General features: G+C 39.4%; 1 protein-coding gene across 3 annotated transcripts in view; it reads left to right on the forward strand.

Moving 5' to 3' along the window:
- The window catches only part of ATOSA (atos homolog A), a 53120-nt gene that overhangs the window by 15743 nt on the left and 13307 nt on the right, over positions 1–24070 (forward strand). For 2 of the 3 annotated variants that reach the window (XM_084641058.1, XM_084641057.1), the window contains 7 exons: positions 14949–15133; positions 15892–16094; positions 16788–16913; positions 17204–19034; positions 19623–19739; positions 20101–20180; positions 23369–23477. In XM_084641058.1, the coding sequence (XP_084497184.1) occupies positions 15925–16094; positions 16788–16913; positions 17204–19034; positions 19623–19739; positions 20101–20180; positions 23369–23477 (2433 nt within the window). In that variant the 5' untranslated portion in view covers positions 14949–15133; positions 15892–15924. Of the gene's footprint in view, positions 1–1576; positions 1752–14948; positions 15134–15891; positions 16095–16787; positions 16914–17203; positions 19035–19622; positions 19740–20100; positions 20181–23368; positions 23478–24070 lie in introns of those variants that run through there. The other variant, XM_084641056.1, reaches the window with a different exon arrangement.

A 24070-nucleotide genomic window follows, 5' to 3' on the forward strand; every position in this document is an offset into this window, starting at 1 on the left:
ATATTTAGTTTGTGATCCACTATAAATGCCAGATTCTTTTCTACAGTACTCCTTCCTGAGCAGTCATTTCCCATTTTGTATTTGTGCAGTTGATTATTCCTTCGTAAGTGTAGTACGTTGCATTTGTCCTTACTGAATTTCATCCTATTGATTTCAGACTATTTCTTCAGTTTGTCAAGCTCATGTTGAATTCTAGTCCTGTCCTCCAGAGTGCTTACAGCCCCTCCCAGCTTGGTATCATCCACACACTTTATAAATGTACTCTCTATGTCATTATCCAAATTATTTACAAAGACATGGAATAGAACTGGACCCAAGACAGATTCCTGAGGGACATCACTCGATATGCCATTCTAGCTAGACTGTGAACCACTGATAACTACTCTCTGAGTGTGTTTTTTCCAATCAGTTGTGCACCCACCTTAAAGGAGGTTAGTCTAGGCTATGTTTCCCTAGTTTGTTTATGAGAAGCTCACGTGAGCCAGTATCTAAAGCCTTACTAAAGTTGAGATGTATCACATATACTGCTTCTCCCCTATCTATAAGTCTTTTTTACCTGATCAAAGGAGGATGTTAGGTTGGTTTGTTTTGAAAAATCCATGTTGACCTTTACTTATCACTTTATTGTCTTGTGGTCACAAATTGTTGATTATTTGCTCCATTTTCTTTCTGGGTACTGAAATTAAGCTGACTGGTCTATAATTCCCTGGGCTGTCCTTATTCCTCTTTTTATAGATAAGTGCTATATTTGCCATTTTCCAGTACTCTGGGATTGTTTCTGTCCTCCATCAGCACTAATGGCTCAGAGGTCTGTTGATATGTGAAAATTGGGTAACTTTTCTTACACGCACTCTGAATACATAGTTAATTGATACACATGGTAAAATGTCCATCTATATACTTGGCTAAACCACAGGGGTTTTCTATGTACAGTGTGTATATATTTTTTCCCATTGCACAGGGTTTTGTAAATTTGCCTATCCAGTATTTAGTTTACTGTTAGTTATAAATTTGTTAGTCCCTAAGGTGCCCCAAGTACTCCTTTTGTTTTGGCAGATACAGACTAACACGGCTGCTACTCTGAAACCTGTGATATAGTATGTGTCCTTATTGTCAATTGATATTCTTATTTGGTAGGGTTATTTTTAATTGTGAATGATTTCCTTGCACTAAGTGTTCCTCTGTGTAAATGTAATTATTATACTGTGAAATCTTTATACAGTGTAACAAATGAATTCCCTGACATCTCTCTCTCTCTCTCTCTCTCTCTCTCTCTCTCTCTCTCTGTGTGTGTAAATAGGTCAGTTTGTATATTTTTATTTTTAATAGCACTTTAGTACCATTTTTAGTAACTCCTAATACTTCGTACTGGTCTTTCTGCTGTTCTTTCCTCTCCATTTGCCAAACACAGCTGAGTTCACAAGAGGAGAAAAGAAAACATGATACTGCTGCCAAGCAGACAGGAAACTGTAGTAGACCTTACGAGCAGTAAAGGGTTTAGGCACGCCTTCTACCCAATCAGCTGTGAGTGCTGTTGCTATGTGCACTCTTACTCTGCCTTCTTTGTGAAAAAATGTCTTGCACAGAGAGGCTAAATATGCACCCAGAGCTGAACATTTTGTTTTAACCACTGCAGACATCTGGATCTCTCAGATACTGCCAGTGTAGCCCATTTGCACCTAGGAGGCAACTTCCTTTACACAAGGATTCCAGTATGGTTTACAGTGGAAACAAAGGGCTGCACAGAGAAGGTGTGTAATTGAAGGAAGTAATTTTAAATGCTTAATTTTTTTCCAGTTTGACTAAATGTTTATGAAGGTGGGTTCTCCTTTCAAGGGACATAGAATTTTTATACACTTGTGATTAAGTGTCAGCTTGACAATATTAAACTCACATGATTTACATTCAACATTTTTGTAGTTCTTTTTCTTCAAATCATACTAGAAATACAATTTTGGTTATATTGTTGATCTGAACAAAAAAAGGGTTGGGGACAGGCAGGATGCAAGAAAGGAAAGAAAGGCCTGTCAGACACAGTGGTGCTCCTTTAATGCAATAAGGTTTTAAAGATAGTGAGATGGGGCTGAGGAGAGGGACTGGAACAAATAAATTCTTCCTATTCTAGCACAAACTTGTTTCTCAGTGAGTTTAGACTTTTTTCAGAGACTCCATTGGTACTAAATTTGACAAGGTGACAAAAGTTAGCTTACTAAAATTTTTGCTTCCCAAGTTATGAGCTCGAGAATTAAATTTTGAACTTGAAAGTTTCAAAATATTGTTTTTAAAAATATTAAATATATACTTTACTGAAGATATGTTCTCCTTTCACTTTATACATGGATCCAATCACATCCATCCAGAGAAATGAAGGTGAGAGGGTTTTTTTAAAACGAATTTACTGTATATATCTCTGAGGAGCAGGAAGGGTAAATTACTACTTGTGGCATTTTAAAGTGGACATCTGATATAATGCCATGTCTACTAATAGCCCTGGAATAGTAGTTATAGCCATATGTAACTGCTCTGTTTTTTTAAGTTGGAGTGAAAATACAAGACTTAGCAGAATGTGTGTTTCTTTTGTGTCCTGTTTTTGTTATGTAGGTCAAGTTCCTTTAACAACACAGGGAAATGATTACAGCACTTTCATTTGTGCTACTAGTTGAGTGCATCACAGTATTGTCGGTCTTTTGTCGTTATTTGCTTACCCTAGGCAAATAAAGTTTATGCAAATAAGTCTCCACGTGGGCAATTAGAGAAGCAGACTTTAATATTTGGCAAAGTAATAGCTTGTCATCATTGGCTGTTCAGCTATAGCTATGCTATGTGTTTAAACTACTGTTTAATAATATAACTGATCTAGCTCAAGTGCTGAATAGAGGATGTTGGTGTCTTTCACTGTATGTAGTAAAACAGTGGTTTTCAAAAAAAATTTTCTGGGTAGCCAGTTGAAGAAAATTGTTGATGCCCGTGACTCAGTGGAGCTGGGGATGAAGAGTTTGGAGCGTAGGAAGGGCTCAGGGCTGAGGCAGAAGGTTGGGGTGTGAGGTAAGGGCTGCAGGGTGGGGCTGGGAATGAGGGGTTCAGGTTGAGGGAGGGAGCTCTGGGTTGGATCAGGGGATTGGTGTGCAGGAGGGGGTCATGGCTGGGTTGGGGGTGCAGGCTCTGGGGTGGGACCGGGGATGAGGGGTTTGAGGTGCAGGAAGGGGATCCGGGTTTTGGGGGGCCCATGGCTGGGGCAGAGGATTGGTGCGTGGTGTTGGGGTACGGTCTTACCTCGGGCGGCTCCTGGTCAGTGGTGTAGCGGGGGTACTAAGTCAGGCTTCCTCTCTGTCCTGGCACCGCAGACTGCGCCGCACCTGGAATCGGCCAGCAGCAGGTCCGGTTCCTAAGCGAAGGCGCGCAAGCACTGTCCCCCCACTCCCCCCAGCTTCCATGGGCTGCTTCCTGGCCAATGGGAGTGCAGAGCTGGTGCTCAGAGCGGAGGCAGCACATGGAGCCCCGTGGACACCTCCCCCACCCCAGTCTAGGAGCTGGACCTGCTGCTGGCCACTTCTGGGGCACAGCACGGTGTTTGAACAGATAGGGACTAGCCTGCCTTAGCCGGGCAGCACCCCTGACGGGACTTTTAACGGCGCGGTCGGCAGTGCTGACCAGAGCTGCTGCGACCCAGTGCCATACATTCCATGACTCAGTACTGGGTCACAACCCACAGTATGAAAACACTGTAGTAAAACATTCTCCAAAATATTGCCAATGGCATAAAGATTACCTAATTACATATATTCTTGTTCTGTATGTCAGACTTGTTGATGATATAGAAAGGGCCAGAACTCTGATTTTAAGCAAGTTTTTTTAAGTTAAATGTTCATCCTCTGCTTAGGAATGAGAAGGAATAGTCCCACTGGTGTAATCTTGTGGCTTGTGTAAGGATATCTGTTGTGATTCACTGAGGAGTATTGTTCTAAGAAAGAGTAGTAGAGAAAATTAGAGAAGCCTCAGTGAACCTTGCCATCCTTTTAATTTATCTGACTAATATCTTTCTTTACAAATATTTACCCAAGACACTATTATTGTATCTTGTGAATACAGTACTGCACAAATTTAATCTGTGTGTAGCGTAACAGAACCCTATATAAAAAGATACTGCTTGCTGTTAATATCCTTAAAATTCTGTCTCCTGACCATTTTTAAATTAAATCATATATGTACAAAAAATAAAATAAATTATAGATTAAATTGAGTGAGGATTTAGGGGAGGGGACATCGGTACATAGAAAAAGAAACTCAAATGAGATTTTCCTGAGGTCAAAAACTCATTGTCCATTGAGGGTGGCTGACAGTGAAAAAGAGGACGGAAGATAAAGTACTGGGAAACTGACTACAAGTGGAATGTTAGTACTTGGCTTAGACATGTTATTGAGATGTAATAAAAATGAATTTAACCAAGGCAGGAAACAATGGCTACCCCTCAGGTAAGCAGAGCCAATTTAATTTAGTTTTTCCCAATAATACATAAATCATGTTGTCATGTAAGAGTTATTATATTGTATAAAACTACTCCAAAATCATTCTGTAAATGCGCTGCATTTAAAAATGGCACCTATTAACCTAATATCCACTGTTTTGCACATATATAACTTAGGATAAGGAAAATATGGTAAAATAGAATCTTTAAAACCCATATTTGGTTTAAGCAGTAGAAATTTTTGGTCCTATGTAATTTTAGTCCTCTTGAATACTAAAATATTTTAAATGCCAATTAAAATGTAATCAGTATATCATAGAAGCTTGTAAAATAGTTATATTATGCCCTGTGACACACACAATTCTATTATTCTGTAGCCGTTAAAAGACATGTTCTTTTGTTCTGTGTACTCATACTTCTATAACAGGCGCTGGTGCTTATTTTAAAATAAGCTTCACCCCCCTCCCCCAGTTTTTAGGGATGTGTGAAACTTTTTCCTTCATTCTCATAACTAAAGCTTCCAAAGCAAATAAAAAATCATGGCCTTGCCAATTTGTCGAAAGTAGAAAGATTTGGTATATTTTGTCCTGAATCATTCATAATTCTACTCCACCAAAACTGAAAGCAGGCCTTGTAGGTGCCTGCTTGAAAGGAACCTTGGGAAGTGGAAAAATAATTTACCTGAGGAGCTTCATGATACTGCAGTATCTATTCTTTCATGGGTTTCTCAATTCCTGATGGGCTAATAATATGTCCTACAACGTCCTTGGCCTGTGATTTTCCCAGGATGGAGTAAACTACAAATATTTAAATAAAACTTACTGAAACTGAATGTAGCCTGAAGGTATGTCTACAGTGCAGTTAAACATCCACAGCTAGCCTGTGTCAGCTGACTTGGACTTGGACTAAGGGGCTTTTTAATTGGGGTGTAGACATTCAGGCTGGAGCCTGGGCTCTGGAACCCTCCCCACTTGCAGGATCCTAGAACCCAGGCTCCAGCCCAAGCACAAATGTCAACAACGCAATTAAACAGTCCCTTAGCCTGAGCTCTGTGAGCCCAAGTTGACATGGGTCAACTATGGGTGTTTAATTGTATTCTAGACATAACCTGAGTGGCTAGTGAGAGGATTTTTTTTGGTGAAGTCTGTTCTGAGAAGACTCCTGTCCAGAAGGATGTCACAAGATCAATTACAGACTGAAACAAGTTAGGAATAGGTTGAAACACTAGAAAAGGTTTTGGTGGTGGGGGGATGATGGGGAGCCTGGATGAAGGGAAGTTGAATTCAGAAAGATGAAAGTAGCTCTCTTCTCTGAAAATGGGTATTGCAGCAAACAATGGGGTCCATGGTCTACCTAGCTAATTCCCTATGACCTAGTTAATTCTCTGTGTTCATTCCTCCTGGTGACTTCAGTACGTCTTGTCGCTAGTTCTTTTCTAACAACTTCTCAGTGAAGGAACTCTCTGAGAAACTGTTACTTCTGACTGTGCCACGAAGGCTGCCTCAGTATTGCTCAAGGGATTTGAGTCTCTTATCTCATACTTAACCTGAATACTATCTGTCTGCTTAGTGTCCTTTCTCTAATGAATGGTCTATTGGAGAAAAAAAACTTGCCTTTTTTGGTGACAGAGACACTCTGAAGCACAAATGTCCTCTTTTCTTCTCCTTTCAAGAACTTCCTTTTAACAGTTTTTTTTAAAGGTTTTTATAAACAGTGCTACTGCACTGTCATCTTGTTTCCCTCCCCCTATTTTTATCTTGCAAGTATGTTGAGAGAAAGCAGCTCAGCAGCTTTAGTAAGTGCCTGATGAAGTAACACAATGCCCCTAACAGACAAATATAACAATGCTGGGAAAGAACTATGGGCTTGGTACTGCATCAGTGCCAACATCACTTTTTTTTAAAGTGAACGTCAAGGAACTCTGAAGGTGTCTGTTGACTAGGGGGTGGTCAATACGCAGTTGACTTGAAGGACGTTAAAGAGCAAGTCTTCAAATGTACCAAGATATGATTCCTGTGGTGGATGCCTTGCTGCATATGTGTCAAGAAAAATCTGAATAGTGTGCTTGGACATCTTTAAAGCATTTAGCTGTACAGTATCCTCCTTGTTGGAACCAATGGAAAGCATCAAGCTATCTAGTCTTATTGTGATGTTGTGGTGCTTTCCCCTCTGGACCATCACATTACCTCAGCTGCATCCTAGATATTCATATGTACATGTCGCATCTTACTGATTGAGGCATTATCTCAGCAGAACCAGCTCAAGGTCACAGGTATCATGTGTCCAAGTATATGGCATCAGTCCTAGCATCCTAGTTACTGGTGCCTCAATGTACTTTACACCAGTTCTTGGAACACTAATAATGCCTTAACTAATGATGCCATCCACATTGGTCATCTCAGTGCAGTTGGAGTTAGCATACTTGTCATCCTGATTCCCACCTGAAACAAAAGGGATGATGGGGTAAGAACTTCTAGTCACATGTATGTATGAGTCGCAAGTCTTCTGACACTTGTGAACTTTTTGGGAAGTGTGGTCAGCAATAAACTAAATTCTCTCTGTGGAATCTGAGCTTGATTTATCATTGTGATGACTGAGTACTTGTTTACTTTGTAGACCCCCAAATGTCCTGCATTGAAATCCTAGTTTACATTGAGTTGCACCTCTGCTGCAGGAGATTAGAGGGGAAACCTAACATCCCTCAAGTCTGGTGCGTGAGATAGCTATAGGCAGTCAAGACTCGCAGCTGAGCATCCCTGCACTGTGATCCCATACTCTGGAATGGAAAATGTATTAACCCTCCATTCTTGCTTCCCACATAAGGAGTTACCAGTTCAAGTGAATAGGTGCCAGACCACCCTTTATAGGGTGGCTTGTTCATGCTTGGATTTATCTTCTTCCCCAAAACTATAAAGTGATAAATTACAAAAGCCTTTTGGTGATGGCCTAGCAAGAGGATGCCTTTGACATGATGTAGCTGCCTCCAAAATAAGTGATCCCTGGTTATATCATATGTAGATCTGGGGCTTTTGTGTTGTCAAGCAAGGCTACAAAATTTCCATCAGAGAAGTATCTCCAGATTGCCCATATGAAGATGCTTTCCATATCTGCGTTATCCAGAAGAGACTGCAAAAAATCAGTAAATGTCATAAAACTCAGATGTTTTGTTTTAGGTACTTCCTCATATCTAGAAACACAGAAGGGCTGAGGTCCGTTATGGACTTCAGCTATCTCAACTGCCATAATATTCAAAATGATGTCTTTGTGAACAACTCTGCTTCTTTGAAAAGATGACAGCTGGTTAAGTTTGTGTGCACTGCAACTTAAGTTCAGTTTGCTTGGTGGGAAAGGAAAATGCTATTGGACACAATAAGTCATAGCCCAGTTTCTTTTGAGTAGAATGACTACCTGCCCACAGAAATGCATTTTCACACTTGTCTTTCCCTCTAACAGCCAAGGTCCTAATCAAGTTGGAGAGACAAGTTCTACAATATTAATAGCTCTTTAATGGCAGAGGCAAATGTGGGTCCCACTCATGCCAGTATTGGCGGTATCCAGTTCCATCAGGCTGAAATCTTATGTATGATCAAACAGAACCAGGTAACCTCTCTGCATGCTGACCTAGGATCCCCTTTCCCTATCAGAATGGCACAACTGAAAGCATGCATCCTTTCAGTGAAGTCTATTGAATTGAGTGTTTGTGTTTAAAGGCAAAGGAAACAGCTAGAAGAGAAGACGGTAAAGAAACTTCAAGAGGGCATGGATATGGGTTTCTAGAGCCCTTATAAGTTTTCTTTCCTTAGGACTTTACTGGAGAAAGACCTTTATCTTACCAGAAGATAACTACCAATTTCAGTTGTAAAGGTTTGTAAAACGTAATGAGAAGGCCCATAGGAATTCATATTACCTACCCCACATGAAAACTACTTGCTTATCATTTCTCTTTGTCAGTCTAGGTAAAAGGAATTCTCCCTTAAGATTTATCTGGCAACTATTTTTGACACTGTATGAGTATATTAAAGTTCCTCTATAGCCTCTAGTCTAATGATCAGATGGGAATTTGAAGAAAGCCCATTAAAATCCCTTTTTCTTGTGGGGTAGTAATGCCATCCGTACTAAGCCACTTTACCACCCAGAAATGTGAGTTTCTAAAATGAAAACTAATGCTCGTAGTGATAGTGTCTTCAGTTTGCAGAGTTAGTAAGAGTCAGGTTTTAGTTACTAATTTACCTTTATGCTTTTTCATAAGAAATAAGGTAGTGTAGTACACTTGATCCTAAATTCCTTCCAAAGGTGGTGGTTTAATCTAACTTAAGTAGCCACCCTGCAAGTGTTCTTTCCACATGCCTGTCCAGAAAGGCTGTTCTCTGTAAGCTTTAAAATGAAAAGGTCCCAGAGCTGTTATTTGAAAGGGAGCAAAGCCTTTGTCTATCTTGCTCTTCCCCACCTCTTTCCCCCCCTTGTTTTCTTTTGCCCCTGTGTTTCTAGTACCCAAGAGAACCATGTCTAAATAGCTGTCTGATGGCATTGTTTGTTGTTCCTTATGAGGTCTGCAACTTCAAGGTTATGTGAAGGAACATTTATTTGGAGGAATGTCTGCTTGTGTAGCTGAGTTCAGATTAGCTCCCAGGAAGAGATTTGAAGGGCAGCCATGTAGACTGACTAAATTTTATTCGAAGTGATTGAGTTCAGTATCCTGTTGTGATTTTAGCTTGTCTTATCAATGTTTCCAAATTGGAAGAGGAAATTCTTTTTACATCTGGTATTTTTAAGGATATTTTTATGCTGTTTTACACCCTTTGCTCTTGTTTTGGTTATCTAATTATGCCACTCATATATTGTCAAGGTGGTTTCTCCTTCTGAGGAGCCTGAAACTAAAGGTATCCTCAGGGTCCAGGTGCAGAATACATCAAATATATGATGGTCTATGGAGATTTCAGGAACCTCCAAGAATAAGGTTCTGCTGTGAACTTAAGCCTTATGGGGCAGAAAAGGGGGAAAGAATTTCCTGGAATTCTTGTTATCAGATGGTGTGCAGTTACAGCAGATCCTTGTCTACCTTCCCCACAAAGTTGAGGAGGTATAATCTTTTATTCTACTTCTGTTTCACACTCTGATATTGGAATGAGCCATTGGAAATGCTGAGGTCACCAGAGCTTCTTATAGAGCAGGCACGTAACATCATATTGTCTGTTAGCCAAAGACTTTACTCTCACTGGTCATGTTAATGGAGTATGGACCTAGAGTGTGGGTCTGCTGTGAATATACTTGTAATTCTATTTCTCTTGAAGTAAAGTAATCTTTTTACACCATCCAGGTTTCTACACTTTGACAATGTACACTCTTGACAACAAACAATTGGCACCATGAAATCTTGGAAGACTGTTCTAATTGTGACCCAGTTCAAATCAGTCATGTATTTATAACCAGGTAGAGACATTTCAACTGATTACAAAAGATACTGTTCACTTTATGGGTATACAACAGCTTTCTGCTTTCACAGTTCTGTGTATGCCTGCACCTACTATGTTGCTTAACTATATTGATATCATTGCTGTTTGAGGGGAAACATGGATGGCCAGTCAGTGGTGTATCTGTAGGGGATGGAGTAACCAAAGGATATGGATCAGTACTGCAGCATATGGGGAAGTGCTCTCTGAGAATATCCTACCACACACGTAGCAGGAGGAGAAAGGAGGACTGACAGTGGTTACACAAACAGGTATAAACATAGTGTGTTTTGTCTACACTTTTTTAAAAAAATATATGCCAAACTGGATACAGGAAGATAACTATGTGCCATGTAGACCTGGCACGGGCTGAAATTAGCTGACCTAGTTACTGTCAGAATCTTAATCGTGGAGTGTGCAGATACAAACACAACTTAAAGCCATTTATGCTAGTAATCAGTTGCAAATTCTGTAAGATGGAGGTGGACATGGCCTAAGAGTTTGATCCTTAGAGGTACTGGTCAATGCAGGAGAATTCATTGGTGCTCTTCAGCTTCTTTGTGCTATCTACACCAGCTCAGAGGGGCAACAAAGTCACTGCAAGGCCCTGCAATAATATCCCAGGCACAGGGGCCCCCCTTACTGGTGCTGAGATGGCTTTGGGTCCTTCCTGGAAAAGCTACCAGTGCACGGGGCTTCTTGGGATAGGCAGGAGATGTCAAAAGGATAGGAATATATGTGGCTAGAATGATACTATGCTTGAGCTATTTCCTGAATGTGCAAGATCTGTGGGGCAAGGAGCATTTGGGTGCAAGTTAGGGCAGGCTTAGGGCTGTGCTGAACTATGCTGGGAAGTGAAACCGCCTCAGATTACCTGAGGATAAGGGAAGCAATTTCTTTCCTTCTTAGTTCTTGCAGCCAGGCTTTGTTTCTTTCAGGACTGATTCATACAGAAGACATTTCAACAGTTTTTCTAGCTAAACACTAACGTGTTGTGTTTATAAGTGTGTCTTTCCACCCTTGTCCTCAATTACATCAGCTTGCATCAGCTGATTGGTCTGTGCGTAGGAACAATTACCACACTCTTCAGTGTCTATAGTCTTGGCTTTTTTCTTCTGTATAAAGCCATTAAAAGTTCTTATGTACTAAGGAAATCAAATGGCACTAAAGAAATCAATGTGCCAAACCCACTCTAATATAAAATTAAGATATTTATCACAAATTGCTTTTTTTTTAAAAAAAAAGCATGTCTGTAAAACATAAGATCAAATATGTCTGCAGTCTGTCACATTACATTAATAGTACAATATAACAATTTGCCCTGTCTTTTTATGCTTTTTTCATTAAAAGGGTAGTATTTAATGCAGCTACTTTAGTGTTTGTACTGGTATTCAAAGAATATAATGGTTGTCTTTTGATTTTATGCAGTTTTAATACTGAAGTGGCACAGTGTTTGTTGTAATTACATTAATGCAAATACTATGTATCTGGCCATTGGTTTCCCTACTCCTCCTCACCTCCTACTTAACTGTGATGGGAGTGGAAATCTTAAATTGGTGGAGTAGAAAGTGAGGCAAAATTTGGCAACTTTTTTTGTTTTAATCGTCTGTATTGGAAAAGTCCTGAGAGTTCTAGATTTATTTTAAGAACTCAAATAGTGTTAAAAAGGATTTGAACATAAAGGGTTCCTTAACCAGATCTTTATAAAACTTTGCATACAGTAATTATATGGAACTTCAATCACATTTTCAGAATGGTACGGTGGCTTCCTCTGTATGCATAGGAGATCTTTCTTTCCCCTTCCACTTCTCCACTAAGTATTAAACTTCAGTTTATTTGCCTTTTAAAATAAAACATACTATAGGTAGATGTTAGGAATAGTTGAATGCTTATGCTCTTCATTGCCAGTAATGTTCTTAAATATCTTAGACTTAATACTTATTCTGTTAAGATCAATACATATTTTAAGGAAACCTCTGATAATATCACTTAGGGATTCTGGATTTTGATTTCCAAGTACTTATTTAGGACCCAGTTTCTTTATTTACTCACTGTTTTGGTCTCACACTTGGATGTGTTCACACTATATGTGGTTCATTAGATCAGTTTTTACTATAGCATGAAACCACACTAATATTACAAATTGTAAAATACTTTCTAAGCACTCAGTTTTTAATGCCAGAACAGGGACCCTTATGATCCCATAGTGTGATGTCCTGTGTAACACAGGCCCTAGAATTCACTCAGTAATTAGTGCATTAAGCCTGATCATCTGTGGTTGAATTAGACTAGAGCATGTGTGTTTAGAAAGACATCTGGTCTTAAAAGTTCAAGTGAGGGAGTCTACTATCTCCTCCAATAAGCTGTTATAGTGATTAAAAGGCACACAGTTTTAACAGTGAGAGTAATTTCCAGTCTGGATGTTTCTAGCCTCAGTTTTCAGCCATTGGATCTTGTTATTTTTTCTGCTGTAATAAATTGCCCGTGGTATCAGATATGTTCTTCCTGTGTAGATACTTGTAGATCATTATCAAGGCACCTCTTAACCTTCTCTTCAGGAGTCGATGTACTGTAGATCCTTTTGGTCTCTCATTTTAAGGTAGGTTTTCCAGACTTTGAATCATTCTTGTAGTGTTTTTCTGAGCCCTCTCCAAGTTGTCAACTTCTTTTTTGAAGTGTGGATGCCAAAATTGGAAACCAGTATTCCAGTAGTGACTTCACCAGTGCCATATACATTGGTGATATTACCTCACCCCTCTTTGTGCATGCAAGGTTTGTGATGGCCCTTTTAGCCACAGCATTGTACTGGGGAATCACTTTTTATTTACCTATCATGACATCTGTGACAGAGTCTCTGTTTTCAAGTTCATAATCCCCTATCCTGTAAGTATGACTTACATTCTTTGTTTATATATGTATGACCTTGTATTTGATTGAATGTCCCCAGTTTACTAAACAATGCAGGTCACATGGTGTAAGTAACCTGTTCTCAATATTTACTACTCCACTAATCATTTTCATTTATAGATGTTGTTAAAAATTGCTGATATCTTCTGATAGATAAAAGACCACTTGCTGATGGTATGCATACCATGCTCTGTTCCTTTCATTCATAGGCAAAAAATGCATGTGCAAAAAGTGTAGTGGCATAATAGTTTGGACAAAAGCGCACTTACAAGGAGCTAGTTATATATATTTACCCAGTCTGCACATGCTGTTTGTAGTAATTGCACATGTAAGCATGAGTGTTTGTCTGGAACTCTCAGGCCTCTGTTTGAAGACAATAATTTCAGAGCACCCATGACAATCGGGCAAATTGAGTGATAACTACAGTTGTTTATTGTGACTGACAATTTATGCATTTGAACTACAGTACTTCATGCTCACTTTACATTTGTAGTAAAAAGTTAGGGGAAGAGGGAAAATGTAATATATAAAAGTCTTCTGGTGTATAATGATTTGGGTATGATACGGAGGACAATCCATTTAATTGACATTACTTTTTTATATAATAAAATTTATATATATATATATATATATATATATATATATATATATATATATATAAAAATAAATAAATGAAAGATATTAAAACAAAATAAAAAGCTATGGGGTAGGGATCTCAAATGTATAAACATTTGGAAATGTTATTTTATACATAATTATTTTCTGGGAAATCTATCACAAGAGTCTACATGATTTACCCTGCAAAAATCCTCATAAGTAGTTGAGTTTGTGTTTCCATTTTCATCATAAGTAGCATACCTTTTTATTTCCAGCCACTGAGAGCCCTTGCTAATTCTCTAAAATAGCTACTTGGATTTAGTTCCTCTTCTGCACCCACAACAGGGTCTTATAACCTGCCACGATTGGGTAGCACCCATGATTTAGAGGCTAGACCATAAAGAATAGATTGTTTCAGTTTTGTATGTTTGTGACAATCCCCCTATTTTCTGTATTCTTCTCTCCACCTGATGGGGCACAGCCTTGGCTTTCCATCATAAGTTTTTTTTAATCATGTCCTCCATTGAGCCTTCGTAAGCCGAAAACAGAAACTATATTTATACTCTTGCAGAGCTCTTGTTTCTGAAATAAAATTTTTGATATATTGGATGCCTTTTTTAGTTTGGGGCACACCACCCAGAAATGTTCTTACATACTTCAAATCAAAGACAGAAAATGACACTGGGTCTAGGCATTGGTATAGTCAATCTTGGATTACTGCTTGATTGAAGCAATGAAGGTTGCTTAGAGTAGGCAGACCAGGCATTGTCTGCTTTGTTTGATACAGTACAATTTTTACTTGCTGTTGTAAGATACTAACTTTTACATGCTAGTTCTACATATGCATTTGCAGCTGTCTTGTCTTCTTCTGGAACAAGGGACCAGTATCAGTTGCAATCATATCTCGCAAAATGCTAGAGCTGTAAATGCTTTAATAGAACAGTAAAGACACATTTGAAACCAGTGGTTTTTTGGAAAGAGAATGTTTTGATCTTTGTAATACACATGAAGTAAGATGTTCGGATTCTCAGGATTTCTCACCTGTACTAGAGATACTTTAGTCCCATAATGACAGGTTTCAGAGTAACAGCCGTGTTAGTCTGTATTCGCAAAAAGAAAAGGAGTACTAGTGGCTCCTTAGTCTCTAAGGTGCCACTAGTACTCCTTTTCTTTTAGTCCCATAAAATCCCTTGGCACTGAGCATAGGGTAATTTTAAGGTTTAAGATTGCCCATATACTCTTCGACAAATTTTAAACATTTCTGCATTACTTTGTGATGGATGGATTGGTGAGGGGAATGGACTAAATGAGCAGCATGTAGGAATCCAGCAGATTAGAGGCAACAAAATATTTACCATGTAACTTCATACTGAACGTTGTAGCTGAAACGGGGTGGTTCTTTCATTTAAACAAGTTACAGGTGTAACACTCTTCACCTGTGATGGTTTTTTTATTTATTTTTTTTGTTTTACAAATCTGTCTTTAACTTGTACTAATGAGGATTTTTTTGTCTCTTTGTGGAATGACAGATACTTTAGATGAATACTTTGAATATGAAGCTGAGGAATTCCTGGTCTCCTTGGCCTTGTTGATTACTGAAGGTCGAACACCAGAATTTTCTGTAAAAGGTAGAACAGAGGGTTTCCATTGCCCTCCAGCACAGTCAAGTCAACCACTAACATCTAAGCATGAATGCACCGACAAATTGGCCCAGGTATGACAATATCAGTACATGATAAATACCATGGGGTATTCATGGGGAATCCATGGAATCTTCAACTTGTGTGAATTGTCATGCTATATAACTTATTTGCAAATGAACATAACACATACTTGTGTTCTTATACCGTTCTTCTTCTTCTTTGTAGTAGAATGGTATCAAGTTTTTTATTGTATAGAACCATAATTTGCATTAATGGGATTTTTGAGAAAATGTAGACTTTTCCCTAATTTTTGTTGCATTTCTAGATAATCTTGGAAATTTATTTTTCTGTTTTGCTCATTGATGTGTGGATAGGGGGAGTTGGTGCAGAAAGGTTGGGGCTCTTCAGTTCCTAAATAAGAGATGTTGATCCAGAACTCTGTAAACTTGCACCCCTGGCCATGCAGGAGAATTGCTCCGGCCCAAAGATTCTAACAACTCTAACAAGATATTAGACCGCAGAAGGGGGGACTTATAGAGAGTGAAAGAAGAACAAGTAGCAGAGTACAGTTGGTGGGAAGCTCCTCTATATGATCTCGAGGCTTTTCCCCACAAATTCTCTAAATTGCTACATTAGAGCTTTATTATATCTTGCCTTGGTAATGGCTCTGCAGCCTTCTTTGTGATTTGAAAAACTCAGATGTGTTTTCCTGGATTGGGCCCTTAATGCTTTCACATTTTTTGAATGTGCTCTTAAAGCTGATTTTAAATCTAACTAGTATTGTGGTGCTTTTTCTTTTTCTTTTTTTTTCTTTTTTTTTTTTTTAAAGTGTCGTCAAGCCAGACGAACCAGGTCTGAGGTTATGCTACTGTGGAAAAATAATATTCCTATCATGATAGAAGTGATGCTACTTCCGGACTGTTGCTATAGTGATGAAGGGCCCACCACAGAAGGGAGTGATTTAAATGATCCTGCAATCAAACAAGATGCATTGCTGTTAGAAAGGTGGATTTTGGAGCCAGTTCCCCGACAGTAAGTTTGGGTGTGGAGGTTAGTTAATAATATAAGGTGACTGGATTCTTGCAGGGCAACTGACTGGTTTAGTAACTTGGATTTGAATCCCAAATTATTATTGCTGTTCTTAGAAAATAATTGTATTCTAGTACAAAATTTGGGCTTGATTTTCCACAGCCTAGTACTTTGTGTAATCACCTGAGTAATGTGGCTGTAAAGTTTAACTAAGAATGGTATCATTTTGCACTCACTTTGAAGAGATACAGATATTCTCCACATACGGTGCAAGTTAGTGGAGAATCAGGCCCCATGACTTTTTTAGGATGCTAGATGTGCTTCATTAGGACATAAGTCTCCTTTCGTCACAAAGTTCACCAGAAATAATATTGTTTTGTTTCTGGCACTTTGAAAGCCAATTTATTTTCAGTCATTTTAATGCAGGTTGTTTTGATAATGCATAGTGTCTTTGTGTATCTTTTTATAAATTGTGCATTGAACCATAATTTCCTGCAGGATGTTTAGAAAATGTGTGACTTAAAAGTTCAAGAGTAGTGGAAGGAAATTTTGCAGCAACGGATCTTGTTCTGAAAAAATATCATTGGTTTCTAAGATCTTTAACAAGATTAAAGCAAAGCTGCTCTAATTATTTAATTTGCTGTTTTTTGTAATGGCTCTTACCAATACCTGCTTATTTCTTTTAATACATTTTAGAAGTGGAGATCGCTTTATTGAAGAGAAGACCCTCTTATTGGCTGTCCGATCTTTTGTTTTCTTTTCTCAGTTGAGCGCTTGGCTGAGTGTTTCACATGGTGCTGTTCCTCGTAATATTCTGTACAGGTAGGTCTGAGGTAGAAAAGAGCCATTTGTTTTTTCTTAGTGGGTAATTGCTGAATAGAAAGTAGCCTTAAAACAATTGATTTCCCTCCCCCTTTACTATTTACTTTCAGAAGGGATATATGGATTGGCTTTGCTCGTTCTAGCATTTGGTTTGTGGATTTTGCAAAGTATGACAGTTGCCAGTTTCCTTAATGAATTTTATTTGTCTTATTTTTTTTAATATAATTATTTCTTTAGAAAAATCTGTATATAATGTAAATTTATCCAGAGGCATTTCTGTATTGTTTCAGAGTAAGTGCTGCAGATGTGGACCTGCAATGGACTTTCTCACAGACACCAACTGAACATGTGTTTCCTGTTCCTAATGTTTCTCACACTGTGGCCTTGAAAGTCAGTGTCCAGTCCTTGCCTAGACAATCTAACTATCCAGTTTTGACCTGTAGTATTCACACCAGCCTGGGATTTTATGAAAAGGGAATACAAGAACATAATGTACATCAGCACTGTGATTCCATTGAGGGAGAGCAGCGCAGCATGTCCAGTTCACAGCGTTCATGTGGAAAACAAACATGGACATTGATTCCTGAAGGCTTGCTTAATGCAAAAATATCCCCTGAATTTACTACATCAGTGAGAAATGTAAAACTTTATCCAGCAACTGGTTTTGGGTCTGCCTATGGGACATCACAGTCTAAAGTCCAGTGCTATAATGCTATGGGGGACAATAAGAAACAGCCACATGAAACATCAGTCAGAACTTTTAAATCCTTTTCTTTGGTTGATCCCCAAGTTCCAAATAGTCAGTGTTCCCATCAGCCCATAGGAGAGACTAATCCTTTGATAGGTTCTTTACTTCTGGAGCGACAGGAAGTTATAGCAAGAATTGCTCAGCACTTGATTCACTGTGATCCATCTACTTCACATGTTACTGGATGTCCATTCAACATGCATGAAACCAGTTCAAAAGTTTTTTGGAATACTTATGAAGATGAAAGCTTGCTGAAAAAAGGCAAGGAAACATCCTCTGTTTCTACTAACATAGATATTATGTTATCAGAAGACTGTAGTGAAGACAAGACAAGAGCAATATCAGAGAACCCATTGGTTGATTCCCATGTTCTTATGAACCACTGTTCTCATCAGTCCATAGAAGAGACTAATCCTTTAATAGGTTCTTTACTTCTGGAGCGACAGGAAGTTATAGCTAGGATTGCCCAACATTTGATTCACTGTGATCCAGCTACTTCACACATTACTGGGCGTCCATTCAATATACATGAAAGCAGTTCAATCACTTCAAAAGTTTTTCAAAGTTCATATGAAGATGAAAACTTGTTGAAGAAAGGCAAGGAAACATCCTCTGTTTCTTTCTCTAAGTCTGCCGTTACCATAAAAGACAGCAGTAAAGTAAAGACTAGAACACCTGATACCCCTCTTACATCTTATAGACTTGATGGTATATTGAAGGCTTCTCCAAAACCCCAAGCAAGAAGAAAACTGATTCTAGCAAAACCCAGTGAGGTTGTCCAAAACACATTTCAGCAGACTCCAAATAAAACTACCAATTCATTCACTAGCATAAATATATCATGTAGCAAAGAAAATAAATCTGAACTGCCAGATAAACTGGAAACAGTTTCTGGTTGTCCACATAAAGACCAAATGACCAACAAAGTCATTGGTAAACAGTGTTCAAATTTCAACACAACTGATGAACAGATTTGCAAAAATAAACTTAAAGAAAGAACAATCATCAGTGAGAATAGCAATGGAGGCTGTTTAATCAATCCACAGTTAGATAAATCCAAAATACTTGAAGGTACAAAAAAAGCGACACTAATGCAGGCATCTGATATTTTGCACAAAAATGAGCTTAAGTGTTTAGATAAAGATCCAAAAAAACCAAATATATGTGAGCAAAATACCCAACTTGTTAGTATTGAAAATTATTTAAATAAAGACCATGACAGTTTCAAATGCAAAAATAAGCAAGATAAACTGAAAACTGCACATGATGAGAATGAAGACCCAACGGACTATGAATTTCAAAGCAATTCTCAGAAGAAATCTGTAGAAGACTATTTGGATAGGTGTCAACGACTGAAGAATGCAGATGTGCTGGTAAGTACCTACCTGACAAGAGGGGAGTAGATATCTAAATAACTTAGAGTATATTCTAGATCAACTCTGAAAGAATCTCTAAATGTATAGATGTAATCATACTCTTATATGAAACAGTGTAGTTAAAATCTCTGCTTTCAGGTCTGAAGATTGGTCTTGTGCTTTTTTTTTCTCTCCTGTTATATTTAATACTTAGAGGGAAACTGCCAGGCCTCACACATCATAACAGAGCTGTTAATGAATATTCCCACAGTCCTACTTCATTTGTCAGACTTCTTGGTTTTATAAATAGAACAATATCTAATTATGCAACATGATGAATAACAAGCGAGCTAGTCCATAGTGGCTGTAAGTTGGCGCCACAAGGAAACTCTTCTTTAGAGAATGCATGAATCTGTTGTACTTTGTTTCCTAAAACAGTAATACCATAGATCTAATTTCTCTGAACCAAGGTATATTCTTAAAATATGCTGCAGGGAAACTGGAAAGACTTTTCAATTTTTGAAGACAAGTGAGAAACAAATTCAGAACTGAATTTTAACTTGCTAGGCTACCTGAAGTACTTGAGTAAATGTCTTTTACTTACAGAGAATACCACCACTCAAGCATTCAAGTATATGGCAGAAACACAATTTTCACTCTTTGGACGGGACTGTAACCAAGGCTTTCCATCCTCGAACTGGATTGCCTCTACTTTCAAGTCCTGTAAGTTACTATTGGGATTTTTTAGCTATTTTTCTGAAGAAGGATGAAATAATTTTGTATTTTAATGTGTAGCTGTTCTAGAAAATCTGATAAAAGCTGATGATATACCATCTCAATCATAAAGGGTTAACTTTACAACAATTTGTAGTGTAGACAAGGCCCTTCATTTCATTTTCAGTTTTTATTTCCCAAGGGTTTAATAATGTTTAGTTATAAAATTCACTCTTAAATGTAGAATGTAAAAAGTTTAAGATCGTATATATTTCTGCATTGTTTTTGTAATTTGTTATATCAGAATTGTCACAGACCACAGGATTTGTGATTGCAGTTTTCAAAGTAATAAAATATTATTTTTCCTTAGGTTCCTCAGAGAAAAACACAATCTGGGTGCTTTGATCTGGACTCATCTTTGCTGCGATTGAAATGTTTGTCTACAAGAAGGTATTCATCCTTTTCTACTTACAAGAAAGTGTGGGAGTGTATTCAGTGGAATAATTACATATATAAACTGTAAGTAAGTGAATATGTAAGCAATAACACATGAAGTGAGTGAGGCAAACTAAACCTAGCCAAAACGTGGGTGTAAAATTTATAGGAGCCCTTCTTTAGCAGTACTCTGTCTTCTAAATAGTTGTAACAATTGGGATGAGTTCCTATGCAGTAACACTAGATTTCAGCACATTTCAAATGTACATCAATCAATTAGAGATTTTTAGACCATAATTCTTCCTTTTACAATAAATAATTAGTCCACAACTCATAATGTAAAACAGAGGGCACTTTAAGTAAGAAAAGAGGTTCACTGCCATTTTGGAGATATATATGTAACAGCTGGCTCAGATGGGTTTACGGCTGCATTACGTTGCATTGCTGGAGACATGCAAAGCTGCCAGAGAAAACTGGTGAATCTATCCCAGAGTAGTTTAGATCAGGGGTGGGCAAACTCTTTGGCCTGAGGGCAGAGGTGAAAGTAAGCCGGTACACCCCGGTACGGCATACTGGTAAGAGCCAGTGTGCCGTACCGGGACCAGCTTTCCCAGAGGGCAATTTAAAGCCCTGGGGTAGCGGCAGCGGGGCTGTGGCAGGGATTTAAAGTGCCCCAGAGCTCCAGCCCCCACTACCACTCCCCCAGGGCCCTTTAAATCCCCGCCTGAGCCCTGCTGCCCGAGCCCTGGCGTAGCAGCAGCGGGGCTTTGGAGGGGATTTAAAGGGCCAGGGTGGTAGCAGCTGCTGGACCCCCAAGCCCTTTAAATCCCCACCTGAGCCCTGCTGCTGAAGCCCTAGGGTAGTGGCAGCGGGGCTCCGGAGGAGATTTAAAGGGCCAGGGCGGTAGCGGCTGCTGGAACCCTGGGCCCTTTAAATCGCCACTGAGCGCCGGGGCTCCCAGCCGCCTGTGCAGCTGGTAGCTCAGGTGTGATTTAAAGGGACCCAGGCTCCCAGCCGCCACTACCGCAGCTGGAGTCCTGGCCCTTTAAATCAAGATTTAAAGGGCCTGGGGATTTAAGGCCCTGCCTCTTCTGGTGGAGGCCACGCCTTTTCCGGTGGAGGCCACGCCCCCTGTTCAGGACTCCGGCGAACTGGTAAGTCTTCTAACTTACTTTCATGCCGGCCTGAGGGCCACATCTGGGTGGGGAAATTACATACAAGGCCATGAACGTAGGGCTGGGGCAGGGGGTTAGGGTGCGGGAGAGAGTGCAGGGTGTGAGGGGGGATGCGGTATGCAGGAAGGGGCTAGGGCAGGGAGTTGGGGTGCAGGAGGTGGTGCAGAGTGCGGGAGGGGGCTCAGGGCAGGGGGTTGGGTTACAGGGAGGGGTGTGGAGTGTGGGAAGGGGCTCACGGCTGGGGTGCAGGAGAGGTGTGGGGTGTGGCAGGGGGTTCAGGGCAGGGGGCTTGGGGTCCAGGAGGGGTGTGGGGTACAGCAGGGGGCTCAGGGCAGGAGGTTAGGGTGCAGGAAGGGTTCGGGGTGTAGGCTTCAGCCTGGCACCTCTTACCTGGAGCAGCTCTGGGGTGGCAGCAGTGTGTAGTGGGGCTAAGACAGGCTTCCTACCTGCCCTGACTCCACACCGCAGGGGTGGCAATCCTGCGGGCCAGATCCAAAGCCTTGAGGGGCCGGATCCGGCCTGCGGGCCGTAGTTTGCCCACCCCTGGTTTAGATTGATAATCTAAGAATATCTCACATAAGCAAAGGAAGTTAGTTGCCTGACTCCTTTTCTTTCTGAAACACTTTTTTCTTACATTCTGTCTTGTAGTTTTTCAAATTTCTGCAAAGGCATGTGGGATCAGATTTGGATTCTTTTGGTGAAATCTTTGCCCCCTTGACTTTAGCAGGGCCAGGATGTTACCCTTTTAAAGCCTTTGTAGAAATTAAGGGGCTAATTATGATTTCTCATACACTAGTATGCATAACTTGAAAATCTGTTATTGTGGAAGCTAGTTAATGAAGATTTCAAGACATGTTTTCAGGGTTCCTTCCCCACTCTGAACTCTAGGGTACAGATGTGGGGACCCGCATGAAAGACCCCCTAAGATTATTCTTATCAGCTTAGGTTAAAAACTTCCCCAAGGTACAAACTTTGTCTTGTCCTTGAACACTATGCTGCCACCACCAAGCATTTTAAACAAAGAAAAGGGAAAGAGACCACTTGGAGACCTCTTCCCCCCAAGCCCTAAACACCCTGTTTCCTGGGGAGGCTTGAGAAAATATCCTAACCAATTGGTTACAAAATCATCAAAGACCCAAACCCCTGGATCTTTGAACAATGGGAAAATCAGCCAGGTTCTTAAAAAGATAAAAATCATCTCTGTAAAATCAGGATGGAAAATACTTTATAGGGTATTCAAATTCAAAACACAGAGGATCCCCCTCTGGGCAAAACCTTAAAGTTACAGAAAACAGGAATAAACCTCCCTCTTAACACAGGGAAAATTCACATAAAACAAAAGATAAACTAATCTGCCTTGCCTGGCTTACCTATACTGACTTGCCTGGCTTACCTATACTGCAATATTGGAGACTTGGATTAGGATGGGTTGGAGAAGATGGATTTCTGTGTGGCCTCTCTCAGTCCCAAGACAGAACAACCAGGTAAACAAAGAGCACAAAACAAAAGCCTTCCCGCCTTCCAGCCAAGATTTGAAAGTATCTTGTCCCCTTATTGGTCCTTTGGGTCAGGTGCCAGCCAGGTTAGCTGAGCTTCTTAACCCTTTACAGGTAACAGGATGTTGCCTCTGGCCAGGAGCGATTATATAGCACTGTATTCAGAAAGGTGGTTACCCTTCCCTTTATATTTATGACACATGTCGAAATAAAACACCTACATACAAGAGAAAAGAATGTTGACACTTTGTTCAATTACTACTGGTGGAATGATTGGACAACATAAATTCTTGTGTTTTCATCTATTTTTAGCATAGAAATTACGAAGGCATTGTCCAGTGCAGGTTATTAGAAAATGGGTATATTAAGACTTCGTCAGTATAATTCTTTAGTCATTATTTGTTTGGGACCATAGTTTGTGATGCATCAAAAAAAAATGAATTTTCTCCACAGCTGTCTATATGCATAACAGAAAACAAGGAACGAATAGTATTAATGCCATTACTTTATTATTCCCTTTTTTTGCTAATAGTCCACAACAATATATAAACACAGACAATGACCCAGAAGGCCACGGGAAACCATTTCTGAGTTCCAGTGCTCCACCCATAACAAGTCTTAGCCTTCTAGGAAACTTTGAGGTATTGTATATGATCCAAAAGTGCCATACTTATAATACTTATTTAGTGTGTTATAAAGGGTTAATTATACTTGTGTGAATACCTCCTAAATAATTCCCTATGTTTATTATTAAACTGAGCAAAAAACCCTTTGTTCTGATCTCTACTTACAAAAGCTCCCCAGCCCATCTTCTGTCACAAGCATGAACATTGAGCAAGTGGTGGGAATGCTGTTATTCTTTATATATATAGTTTTTTATTCTTTATTTATATAGTTTTAAGGGGTCAGACCCTTTAATTGTTAATGTTTATACTAAGATCCTGTGGAAGTAATTAAAAAAACTAGTTTCTCACAATTTGACACTTAAAGCATCATACAAGCTAATGTAAATGGAGTGAGTGAAAATGGTGTATGGCAGATGTTAAGGCACTAGCCTTTCATTTCAGGAAACTTGTGTTTCTAAATTTAACTTCAGTGGCCAGATAGTGTCCTATTTATAGAATGCTAGTTCTAGCTGTGAAATTTTGGTATAGGATTATTTCACTTAAAAGGGCTAAATTGATTTTTATTTTTTGTAGATTTTATATGCCAAAGAAAATTATTGCATAGGCCC

The sequence above is a fragment of the Lepidochelys olivacea genome (assembly GCF_965140295.1).
Source record: "Lepidochelys olivacea isolate rLepOli2 genome assembly, chromosome: 10".
Classification (NCBI taxonomy): domain Eukaryota; kingdom Metazoa; phylum Chordata; order Testudines; family Cheloniidae; genus Lepidochelys; species Lepidochelys olivacea.